The sequence below is a fragment of the Oncorhynchus kisutch genome, linkage group LG16, assembly GCF_002021735.2.
Source record: "Oncorhynchus kisutch isolate 150728-3 linkage group LG16, Okis_V2, whole genome shotgun sequence".
Classification (NCBI taxonomy): domain Eukaryota; kingdom Metazoa; phylum Chordata; class Actinopteri; order Salmoniformes; family Salmonidae; genus Oncorhynchus; species Oncorhynchus kisutch.
In genome coordinates this window covers 20036881-20049451 of record NC_034189.2, presented here as the reverse complement: position 1 = coordinate 20049451, position 12571 = coordinate 20036881, and the positions used below count along the sequence as shown (strand labels likewise).

The window sequence follows — 12571 nt, the reverse complement described above, 5'->3', positions numbered from 1 at the left end:
GCCCTCTCTGCAGTCTCTCTCTGTCTAACTCTCTGCTGTCCTGCCCTCTCTGCAGTCTCTCTCTGTCTAACTCTCTGCTGTCCTGCCCTCTCTGCAGTCTCTCTCTGTCTAACTCTCTGCTGTCCTGCCCTCTCTGCAGTCTCTCTCTCTGTCTAACTGCTGTCCTGCCCTCTCTGCAGTCTCTCTCTGTCTAACTCTCTGCTGTCCCGCCCTCTCTGCAGTTTCTCTCTGTCTAACTCTCTACTGTCCTGCCCTCTCTGCAGTCTCTCTCTGTCTAACTCTGCTGTCCTGCCCTCTCTGCAGTCTCTCTCTGTCTAACTCTCTGCTGTCCTGCCCTCTCTGCAGTCTCTCTCTGTCTAACTCTGCTGTCCTGCCCTCTCTGCAGTCTCTCTCTATCTAACTCTGCTGTCCTGCCCTCTCTGCAGTCTCTCTCTGTCTAACTCTGCTGTCCTGCCCTCTCTGCAGTCTCTCTCTGTCTAACTCTGCTGTCCTGCCCTCTCTGCAGTCTCTCTCTGTCTAACTCTCTGCTGTCCTGCCCTCTCTGCAGTCTCTCTCTGTCTAACTGCTGTCCTGCCCTCTCTGCAGTCTCTCTCTGTCTAACTCTGCTGTCCTGCCCTCTCTGCAGTCTCTCTCTGTCTAACTCTGCTGTCCTGCCCTCTCTGCAGTCTCTCTCTATCTAACTCTGCTGTCCTGCCCTCTCTGCAGTCTCTCTCTGTCTAACTCTGCTGTCCTGCCCTCTCTGCAGTCTCTCTCTGTCTAACTCTGCTGTCCTGCCCTCTCTGCAGTCTCTCTCTGTCTAACTCTCTGCTGTCCTGCCCTCTCTGCAGTCTCTCTCTGTCTAACTGCTGTCCTGCCCTCTCTGCAGTCTCTCTCTGTCTAACTCTGCTGTCCTGCCCTCTCTGCAGTCTCTCTCTGTCTAACTCTGCGGTCCTGCCCTCTCTGCAGTCTCTCTCTGTCTAACTCTGCTGTCCTGCCCTCTCTGCAGTCTCTCTCTGTCTAACTCTGCTGTCCTGCCCTCTCTGCAGTCTCTCTCTATCTAACTCTGCTGTCCTGCCCTCTCTGCAGTCTCTCTCTGTCTAACTCTGCTGTCCTGCCCTCTCTGCAGTCTCTCTCTGTCTAACTCTGCTGTCCTGCCCTCTCTGCAGTCTCTCTCTGTCTAACTCTCTGCTGTCCTGCCCTCTCTGCAGTCTCTCTCTGTCTAACTGCTGTCCTGCCCTCTCTGCAGTCTCTCTCTGTCTAACTGCTTTCCTGCCCTCTCTGCAGTCTCTCTCTGTCTAACTCTCTGCTGTCCTGCCCTCTCTGCAGTTTCTCTCTGTCTAACTCTCTACTGTCCTGCCCTCTCTGCAGTCTCTCTCTGTCTAACTCTGCTGTCCTGCCCTCTCTGCAGTCTCTCTCTGTCTAACTCTGCTGTCCTGCCCTCTCTGCAGTCTCTCTCTGTCTAACTCTCTGCTGTCCTGCCCTCTCTGCAGTCTCTCTCTATCTAACTCGTCCTCTCTGCAGTCTCTCTCTGTCTTACTCGCCCTCTCTGCAGTCTCTCTCTGTCTAACTCGTCCTCTCTGCAGTCTCTCTCTATCTAACTCGTCCTCTCTGCAATCTCTCTCTGTCTAACTCGTCCTCTCTGCAGTCTCTCTCTGTCTAACTCGTCCTCTCTGCAGTCTCTCTCTGTCTAACTCGTCCTCTCTGCAGTCTCTCTCTGTCTAACTCGTCCTCTCTGCAGTCTCTCTCTGTCTAACTCGTCCTCTCTGCAGTCTCTCTCTGTCTAACTTTTTCTCTCAATATCTCAAAGTCTGTCTGTCTGTCTGTCTGTCTGTCTGTCTGTCTGTCTGTCTGTCTGTCTGTCTGTCTGTCTGTCTGTCTGTCTGTCTGTCTGTCTGTCTGTCTGTCTGTCTGTCTGTCTGTCTGTCTGTCTGTCTGTCTGTCTGTCTGTCTGTCTGTCTGTCTGTCTGTCCATCTCTCTCTCTCTGTGTTCAAACACCTATCTTCCTCCTTTACACTGTTTATACTTTTTACCTCACATTCTCCTTCCGTTATAAATATGTATTTTTTCACACTGATTCTCTCTTCATATGAAACACCCTATTTTCTCCTTTTCTCTCACCTTATAATGCCACACTCTGTTCTGTTTCTGAGGGAGGGAGGGAGGGAGGGAACTAAGTAACACTGGACAGCAAATAGAGATGTGTGGCCTATCCATGTTAATCAGTAACCTAAACCGATGTTCTAGATGGTCTTCATAAAGGAACATAGAGAGTTTAGTTAAAAGGCCAGATTGAATGCTGTAGCAGTCCCTGCTACAGAACCATATATAGTAAACCAATGAATCATACTTGGTGATTTTTCACACATAGAATATCTACATATTCTATAAATAGATAGTGTTAGAGATAGTCATCACACACACACACACACACACAGTGTTGCCATCTGCTGACAAGGCATGCCCCACGGAATGGGTGGGTGGCTGACTCATGCTTCCACAGGTTGGAGGAGGGGTGACGAAGGGAGAGACAGGGGCTTGGAGAAAGACGTGTGGTGCGTGAGTCATCATAAATAAAACACGGTGAGACTAGACACACACACCCCGTGTACCGCTCCTCTCAACCCAACCACCATCATTCCTCTTTTTAGTCCACTTCCAGTCTGTCAGTGAAACTCTCAGTGACTCATACGTCAACCTGTACAATCACACTGCTGTCTGCTGGACACAATTAGATGCTCACCACGAAGACTATACTTACTCTGTCTGTCTGCACAGACACATGTTAATAGATACACGTGTGTGTGTGTGTGTGTGTGTGTGTGTGTGTGTGTGTGTGTGTGTGTGTGTGTGTGTGTGTGTGTGTGTGTGTGTGTGTGTGTGTGTGTGTGTGTGTGTGTGTGTGTGTGTGTGTGTGTGTGTGTGTGTGTGTGTGTGTGTGTTGTTAGAGGTGGAAGTAGAGCTGAAATAAAACATTATGTAACCTGGTTCACAGTCAGTGAGTTGCCCTGGGTTCCAATACTATTCCAAATCATTTCAAATACTTTATCTGTGGTTGATTGAGCTTGCCTGGCATTATGGAACCAATAGAATGGTCCGAAAACGACCAAACCCTACCCATATGGCGCTCTAGGCAGGCCAGAGCAAACGCTCAAAGTGTATGAGAGTTTGCCGGGAGATGGGAGGGAAAGGAAAGGAGGAAATAAGGTATATTTTTTGGAAGTGAGGAGGGGGAAAGTCAGGGGGGGGGGGGCATAGAAGAAAGATGGTGTAAAGCAACGGACCAAGAAGATATGAGAAAAGGGAGAAAGAGTGGGAGTGCTTCTACACCTGCATTGCTTGCTGTTTGGGGTTTTAGGCTGGGTGTCTGTACAGCACTTTGAGATATCAGCTGATGTAAGAAGGGCTTCAGAAATACATTTCATTTGATTTAGAGGAGAGGAGTTGTAATGAAACAACAAGGCTCCTTTTTCCTCACTAAATGTACAGTAACTTTTAGCAAGGGTCAATTACACTATCGTGATGGATGTCAAAAGTGTTTATAATAATATTCTAACACTCGACCTGCTAAACAAACACTGCTATTGTTCCAGTTTACACTTGTTTTAGCTCTTTCCAAAAAATCACTTCCCGGCAAAGCTTTTCTTCTACATTTTCAGCCCGAAAATGCTGTGGTAAACATTAGCCTCTTAAATCCTCCTGGGGACTTGAAAGGTGTCTAGATACAGTGGACAGGGATTCATTGACTTTGTTATTAGGGGATATCAACCCTTCTGTCTTTTCACAGTCCATAAATAATGATTATGTTGAACGATGTACCCTACACACAGGACACGTCGGACAGGTTGACATGCTGCATTTCTCTGTATCCAATCAGCATCGCGAAGGGTCGCAATTCTTTAAGTTCTACCCAATGTTTTGCATCTGTAAACCATTTTACCTCGGGTTCATTTTGATCTGACTGACGGTGACCTTCATTAAGAACAGCCAGTGACACAATCACACACTCTTATGGTTGTCTATCTATGTAGACCTTTTCTGAGCTGTCACTGCAGTTACAGAACTTCATTTGTCCACAAATAACACATACAGACAGACTTCCTGGTTTTTGGCCTATCAGAGCAGGGCAGGGCTGTGATTGGCAGGGGGGGACAGTGATGGAGTCCTGCCCATTGTTTCCCTCCTAGCTAGCTGTAAGCCCAACAGCAGATTGTGCTTCCTGTTAGCCCAGGCCTCTTTCTTGATTGGCTGCTTCCCTGATTGCTGCTTTGCATATCACAAGATTAGTTCCTCAACAACAAACGTCCACTTATGAGGGGAGGGGAGGGGAGGGGAGGGGAGGGGAGGGGAGGGGAGGGGAGGGGAGGGGAGGGGAGGGGAGGGGAGAGATGAGCAGCATCACTCTGTTCTCTCTCTCTCTTCCCTCTCCCTCTCCATCCCTCTCCTCCGTTTGCCAAGAATAGCTGGTGGGCAGATGCAGATTGAATTACATGCATCTTTTACCCACCACACAGCACACACTCCGCTAACTAGCATCAACCTACATGTCATTTCTAATTGACACACAGCTTGTTGTGCGTTGTATGTGTAATTACTCATTCACTGGGGGGAATGTCATTGAGGTTTACCGCTAAGCCACACACACACACACACAAACACGCACACACACATACACACACACACACACGCACACACTGCACACCTGTGTCCCTTTCCCCTGTTTTCTAACACATGCTTAACATGATCTTTCATTGTTACAGGTCCCTTCCCCTGTGTCTCTCTCACTAACGATGGGCTGACTAATAAAGATATCATTTTGTTGTGTGTGTTTAAAAAAACAAAAAACAATCTAATGTGTTTATCTTGTTGATGTTGTACAAAGCATTGTGGGAACTGTAGTTTACATATAGGGATAAGGAAGGAGTGTGTCGGTGTTTGTTTGAAAAAATGTAGCACGCTACTCATGGGTCACAACAGGGGGTTGTTGTCGATTTTGGATGAAGTCAGCGTTTTGTTTTGGAGGCCCACTCCTCCCCTTTTGTACCCCTCTGCCCGACGTTCCTTTTTTGGGTTGTGAGGGGAGAAGGGGGGAGTAAGGGTGGGAGATGTTTTTCTAACCACAGATACTCATTCTCTCATTTTTACTATGGTTCCCTGAAGCCATAAACACAACTTGAACACAAGTAAGAAAACATGGGTTCCGGAAGGGCAGCCCAACCGTTAAACCACTAGTAAACAACTATTTCTCTGTTTCTCCCGGGCGACAAGGCGTGATTGAGTCTTCAGATTGGAGGTCGTTCTTTTATCTTGACAGAAGCGGTTGTTGTCTTTTCTAATAATGAGTCTGTTTTTAGAAAGAGACAGAAAAGACTTGCTGAACTTTCTCTTTTTTTTGCTCTTTCTTCTTTTCTTCTTTTCACTTTTTCTTTGCGTTTTTTTGCCAGTAATCTTTTTTGAATTTTCTCTTTTCTCTTTTCCCCCCCCTTTTTGTCTTGCACCCTATAGGTCCGCTCACAAAAAAACACCATGAGTCTACAATGAACAGACCGAGAGATGAAGGTATTTTTCGTTGCATGTTTTTTCTTTTTTTCTTGTTTTTTAAAAGTATTTTTTTTTGGGGGGGGGGGGGGGATATATAGAGAGAGACATAAGTACAACAGACATCTATTAGCTATGCGGTACACGATATATGTGTTTAAATATATACAATGTGTTGGCGTTTGTGTCTGTGTTGATTGAGTATCATCGTATTCATTTTGAATTCATAGAACCAATAGCTTATTCACTGAGAGAGAGCATTAGCTTAATAGCAGTTTGATGATGACAGTCCTTGGCTAACCTCATCACCAGGTTCAATTGCTATCGCATACAGCGAGAAAGAGCCGGCTGGTGGGCAAGATTAGACTAATATAATAGTTATGAAATCAACATTGTGTCATCTCTATAGAGTTCATTTCGTATACAAAAAAACCTCTCAGACACATTGCCTGACTGACTGACTAGACAGGGAGTTTGACGACCTGGAATATGGCCTCTATATAACGTTTTTTCTTTCACCATTGTTGTTCCTCCCACAACATTAATTAAAGTTAATGTTAATGTGATGCAGCCGAATAGCTATTGAGATATGACTCACGGTGGGATAGATGTACCCAGCTTCAAAAGTCAAGGTTAGGGGAGCCTGAGCCAGATAGAGAAAGAGAGGGCAAAATTGAGAGAGAGAGATGGAAAGAAAGAAAGAAGGAAAGAAAGAAAGAAAGAAAGAAAGAGAGAGAGAGAGAGAGAGAGAGAGAGATAGAAAGAAAGAAAGAAAGAGAGAGAGAGAGAGGGAGAAAGAAAGAAAGAAAGAAAGAAAGAAAGAAAGAAAGAAAAAGGGAGAAATTTTGATTTTTTTTTAAAGAAATACATTATTCTCCTTTTCATCAGAATGAAGGCCTCTTCCTTTGTGTTTTCTCAACAGAAACAGACACAACAACACTATTAGCTGCCCCCATCTTGCCTCTTGGAGTCATTTCTTGACCAATAGAAAATGGCTGTTGTCGATATGATGAACATCATTTTCTTATGTTTCAGCTCTTTTTTTGAGTGTACAAAAGTTCATATTTTCTCTTGGGTGTTCTTTTGATATTTAATGGGTATTTTCTTAGGTGAAAGGTATGCAAAGTTGGGGTAAAGATAATATGGAGTTTCTCTATGCTCAAACACATTGACACAGGTTGTGATATGGCTATCAGTGGGGCCAACTACAGATTGGCTTCATGAAAATGAATGTTTTACAATAGATCATGTTTCTGAAAACAGAATACCTGTCCCTAACCGCATAACGTCACTGAATTTTCCAAATGTCAAATACTAATTCATACCTCTGTTTACTAGACCTCCACCCATGTCACCTTTCAAAAACCGGACTCCTAAGTCCTCAATACAGGAAGGACTTAATACTAACTCCTGGAGCTTATTCAGGAGGGTGTCACTTCTGTTTACAAAGTTTCAGATAGAAATGTCATGTGTCGAGCTGAAAATCCACCTTATTTTGCTAGAGAGTCATGTCAGACAGAGGACTTAAAACACAATACATCTCGAGAGAGAGAGAGAATACATTTCTATGTAAATATTGTTTGACGTTGTGTCCTCGTGAATAAGGGTCCGTCCCAATAAAATCTTCTTTCTCCTGAAGTGTTCACTTGTTCACTAATTCCCACAAATCTTAAAGCATTGGATTGTTAAGGTGCTAGGGGGCGTTTCCACCAGATTTCTTATGCCAGTCATTCCTTTCAAATTAGTAAAGAGACGTGAACAGGTGTACACTTTGGGACGTAGAAGAGATAATTGGAACATAGCCCAAGTATTACTGTAACATCTACTTCCTGCCTCTGACTTCCTGTCACGACTCGAGGCATTGTCACGGTGCTATTTGACTATTGTTGCTTTCGCCTGATAGTGAATTCCATCACGATACATATCACTTGAGTGGACCCTTGGTCTTACAATAGTCCAATTGAGTTGTTCTGTATAACACAGACATTTTATTGAACACTTTCAATGCTTTGTATGAAAAAAACATTTCTGATTTTAATGAGTGAACAGAAAGCATTCAGTAGTCATTCAAGAAATCATTTTCAAGCCAAAGAAAAGAAGAAAGATGTTGTCAAGGACAACTGCAAGTCCTTGACTAGCACTTCGTAATGCTTTCTCCTTAGGTTCAGGTGTTGTGAAGGTAAGGAGGTTATTTTGCTGTAGCAATGTTCTATACTGACCCCATATAAAAAGATTGATTGATCTCTGAGGATAGGAGTGTGTGTGTGTGTGTGTGTGTGTGTCACTGTCCCGCTCTCTCACACCCCTCCGTCAAATTTTATCAAAAAGGACTGAGGCCCACCTGAGCCCCTAGAACATGATCACAGACCCTTACACACACACACACACACACACACACACTTTGCACTCGCATTTACTTCACCTCTACGTTTATCTCTGTTTTATCATAGACCTGTCGATTACACTGAACAAAAATATTAATGCAACATGCAACAATTTCTAAGATTTCACTGAGTTACACTTCATATAAAGAAATTGTTCAATTTAAATAAATTCATTAGGTCCTAATCTATGGATTTCACATGACTGGGAATACAGATATGCATCTGTCTGTCACAGATACTTTAAGAGAAAGATAGAGGTGTGGATCAGAAAACCAGTCAGTATCTGGTGTGACCACCATTTGTCTCATGCAGCACGACACATCTCCTTCGTATAGAGTTGATCAGGCTGTTGATTGTGGCCTGTGGAATGTTGTCCCACTCCTCTCCAATTGCTGTGAGAAGTTGCTGGATATTCGTGGGAGGTGGAACACACTGTCGTACAAGTCGACCCAGAGCATCCCAAACGTGATCAATGGGTGACATGTCTGGTGAGTATGCAGGCCATGGAAGGATTGGGTCATTTTCAGCTTCCAGGAATTGTGTACAGATTCTTGCAACATGGGGCCGTGCATTATCATGCTGATACATGAGATGATGGCGGGGGATGAATGTCACGACAATGGGACTCAGGATCTCATCAAGGTATCTCTGTGCATTCAAGTTGTCATCGATAAAATGCAATTGTGTTTGTTGTCTGTAGCTTTTGCCCACCCATACCATAACCCCACCGCCACCATGGGACAATCTGTTCACAACGGTGACATCAGAAAACCCCTGGCCCACACGATGCCAGGCCATCGAAGGTGAGCATTGGCACACTGAAGTCAGTTACAATGCCGACGCCATCAGGTTAAGGCCTTGGTGAAAACGACGAGCACACAGATGAGCTTCCCTGAGACGTTTTCTGACAGTTTGTGCAGAAATTCTTCAGTTGTGCAACCCACAGTTTCATCAGCTGTCCAGGTGGTTGGTTTCAGACGATCCTGCAGGGGAAGATGTCAGATGTGGAGGTCCTGGGCTGGCATAGTTACACGTGGTCTGCGGTTGTGAGGCCGGTTGGACGTACTGCCAAATTCTCGAAAATAACATTTTAGGTGGCTTGAAATGAACATTCAATTATCTGGCAACAGCTCTGGTGGACATTCCTGCAGTCAGCATGTCAATTGCACACCCTCATAATCTGAGACATAGGTGGCATTGTGTTGTGTGACAAAACGGCACATTTTAGAATGGCCTTTTATTGTCCCCAGCACAAGGTGCACCTGTGTAACAATCATGCTGTTTAATCAGCTTATTGATATGCCACAGCTGTCAGGTGGATGGATTATCTTGTCAAAGGAGAAATGCTCAGTAACAGGGATGTAAATACATTTGTGGGATCTTTTATTTCAGCTCATGAAACAGAGGACCAATGCTGCGTTTATATTTGTGTTCAGTGTCGTTGCTCCAAGGACATGTTGGTAAATCTAGAAAAAAAATATCTAACATTTATCACGAAATACCAAGAAATGTTTTCAATATTTGACCAAGAAACTTTACAAACGTTTTGAAAAATGTATAGAATCAGTTTCTCTGCAATAAAACCATGCGGAAACAACTCTATTATATCTCTATCTATGCAGCACAGTGCAACAGAAAGACTCATTTTCCCCGGAAAGCGGTGTCCTCGACCTTACATGTGAAGTACTTAAACAGGACAATAAAATGTTACCTAAACTACAGCCAGACTATACAGGATGTCTGATTTGAGAAAAATAGCATTAATATGTCACATCTGTCTTTTGTACGTGTGAAATAGGACAAATACACGATATATACAAAAGTATGTGGACACCCCTTCAAATTAGTGCATTCAGCTATTTCAGCCACACCCGTTGCTGACATGTATATAAAATTGAGCACATAGCCATGCAATCTCCATTGGAAGACATTGGCAGTAAAAGGCCTTACCGAGAGCTTAGTGACTTTCAACATGCCATTGTCTTAGGATGTCACCTTTCCAACAAGTCCGCCCTGCTAGAGTCAACTATAAGGGCTGTTATTGTGAAGTGGAAATGTCTAGGAGCAACAATGGATCAGCCGTGAAGTGGTAGGCCACACAAGCTCACAGAATGGATCCACAGAGTGTTGAAGGGTGTTGCAAGTCAAGATTGTATGTCCTCGGTTGCAACACTCACTACCGAGTTCCAAACTGCCTCTGGAAGCATTGTCAGCACAATAACTGTTCATCGGGAGCTTCATGAAAAGGCCTGCCTCGGCCATGGAAGATCACCATGTGCAATGCCAAGCGTCGGATGGAGTGGTGTAAAGCTCGCCGCCATTGGACTCGAATCTGGGTTTGGCGGATGCCAGGAGAACACTACCTGCATAGTGCCAATTGTAAAGTTTGGTGGAGGAATAATGGTCTGGGGCTGTTTTTCGTGGTTCGGTCTTGGCCCCTTAGTTCCATTGAAGGGACATCTTAACACTACACCATATAATGACATTCCCAATGATTATGTGCTTCCATCTTTGGGGCAACAGTTTGGGGAAGGCCCTTTCCTGTTGCAACATGACAATGCACCTGTGCACAAAGCGAGGTCCATACAGAAATGGTTTGTCGAGATCGGTGTGGAAGAACTTGATTGGCCTGCACAGAGCCCTGACCTCAACCCCATCAAACACCTTTGAGATGAATTGTAACCCCCGACTGCGAGCCAGGCCTATTCGCCCAACATCAGTGCCGACCTCACTTATGCTCTTGTGGCTGAATGGAAACAAGTCCCCACAGCAATGTTCCAACACATAGTGGAAAGCCTTCCCAGAAGTGGAGGCTGTTATAGCAGCAAAGGGGCGACCAACTCTTTGTAGATCTGCACTTGAGCTGATCATGTCATTTAATGTTCTGCCATGTTGGGTGATATTATGTCATGTTTCATGTTCTGTGTGGACCCCAGGAAGAGTAGCTGCTGCTTTTGCAACAGCTAATGGGGATCCTAATAAAATACCAAAACTCCATATTAATGCCCATGATTTTGGAATGAGATGTTCAATGAGCAGGTGTCCACATACTTTTGGTATGTAGTGTATATGCACCCATCACATTATTATTATTATTATTATTCCATGATGTTATACTTATTACTTCACCTATAATGAGTCTTTGAATCGAGGCTGCAATGTTCTGTATGTTAATCAGGACTTGGTGAACAATAGTTTTATCTTAATGAATGTACTTTATATCACTTTATTATCTGTTTATTACCCTGCTCTTCAAGATAACATAGAGGAACAAAGTAAAGAGAAGATGAAAGAAATGGTCTAGAGACAGAGATGGTAGAGTACTGACAAGAGCTAACCAGAGTGCACTCTTAGTAAAATTGGTTAATGGTGGAGGAAGATGCAGAGGTAGCTCTGTAGTGTGTCCCTCTCTTTGCCTCTCTCTTGAGTTTTCTCACAACCTCTCATCTTCTGCTCTCTCTGTCGGACTCAACACTCATTACTGTACTGCCTTCTCTCTCTGCCCTGTTTTCTCTCCCTCTTTCTATACCCCTTCCCTCTCTCTCTCTGTCTCCCTCCTCGCTTCTCTCTCCCATCCTTCTCTCATTCCCTCTCTCTCTGCTCTCGCTCTCCCTCTCTCTCTCCCTCCTCGCTTCTCTCTCCCATCCTGCTCTCGCTCTCCCTCTCTCTCTCTCTCTCTCTCTCTCCCTCCTCGCTTCTCTCTCCCATCCTTGTCTCTTTCACTCTCTTTGCCTCTCTCTCTCAATGCTCTCTCTCTCCTCCGCACCCCCCCCTCTCTCTCTGCTTCCTCTCTCTCTCTCTCCCTCCCTTCTCTCTTTCACTCTCTTTCTCTCTCTCTCTCTCCTCCACATCCCCCCTCTCTCTCTCTCTCTCTCTGCTTCTTCTCTCTCTCTCCCTCCTCACTTCTCTCTCCAACCCCTCTCCCTTTCCCTGTCTTTCCCTCTCTCTCTGTTCTCTTGCTCTCCTCCTCATCTCCCTGTCTCCCTCCCCCTCTCTCTGCTCCCTCTTTCTCTCTCTCCCCCTCACTGCCCTCCATTCTTACCTCCCTCCTATCTTCCTCCTCCCCTCCCTCCCTCTATCTCTGCTCCCTCCCTCCCTCCCTCTCTTTCCCCCCCTTCTCTCTCTTTCTCTCTGATGTTGTGTGCTCCTGCAGTACACAGGTATTGGCTCCTGTAACAGCAGCTTTGCCTCTGGGCCACAGGATCTCATCTGCTGATGTCTTAAAATTTCATCTCTGTTCCTTCTCCTCTCACCATAGTACACACACACACACACACACACACACACACACACACACACACACACACACACACACACACACACACACACACACACACACACACACACACACACACACACACACACGTGTACAATCACACACCCCATGCACACACACACATCATATCTCCCATTCACACACATCTCACAAGTCTATTCTCAGTCTTTTGAAATACTACAGAACATACTTGTCTTTGCTGTCTGGGTATTTTCCCTCTAATTACTAACTAAACCTTGGAAGAATACACCCTGTACTACACCTCCTCCATTGTGAGTCTCATAGTGGGTTAGTCACTCTGTACAGTGAAGATGTTTATTTCTATGTAAGGCATAAGTGGACAGGCAAACCCAGGCTGGAACAATAGAGTTGATATGAGAAGACACAAGACTGGTA

At 44.9% G+C, this 12571-nt stretch overlaps 1 protein-coding gene across 4 annotated transcripts in view; it reads left to right on the top strand.

The window, feature by feature from the left end:
• Positions 1–12571, top strand: part of nlgn2a (neuroligin 2a) — a 316013-nt gene that overhangs the window by 142680 nt on the left and 160762 nt on the right. For 2 of the 4 annotated variants that reach the window (XM_031791956.1, XM_031791955.1), the window contains exon 3: positions 5483–5536. The exons of the other annotated variants lie outside the window; for them this stretch is intronic. In XM_031791956.1, coding sequence (XP_031647816.1) covers positions 5483–5536 — 54 coding nt within the window. The remainder of the gene's footprint in view (positions 1–5482; positions 5537–12571) is intronic. 4 annotated transcript variants of the gene reach the window in all.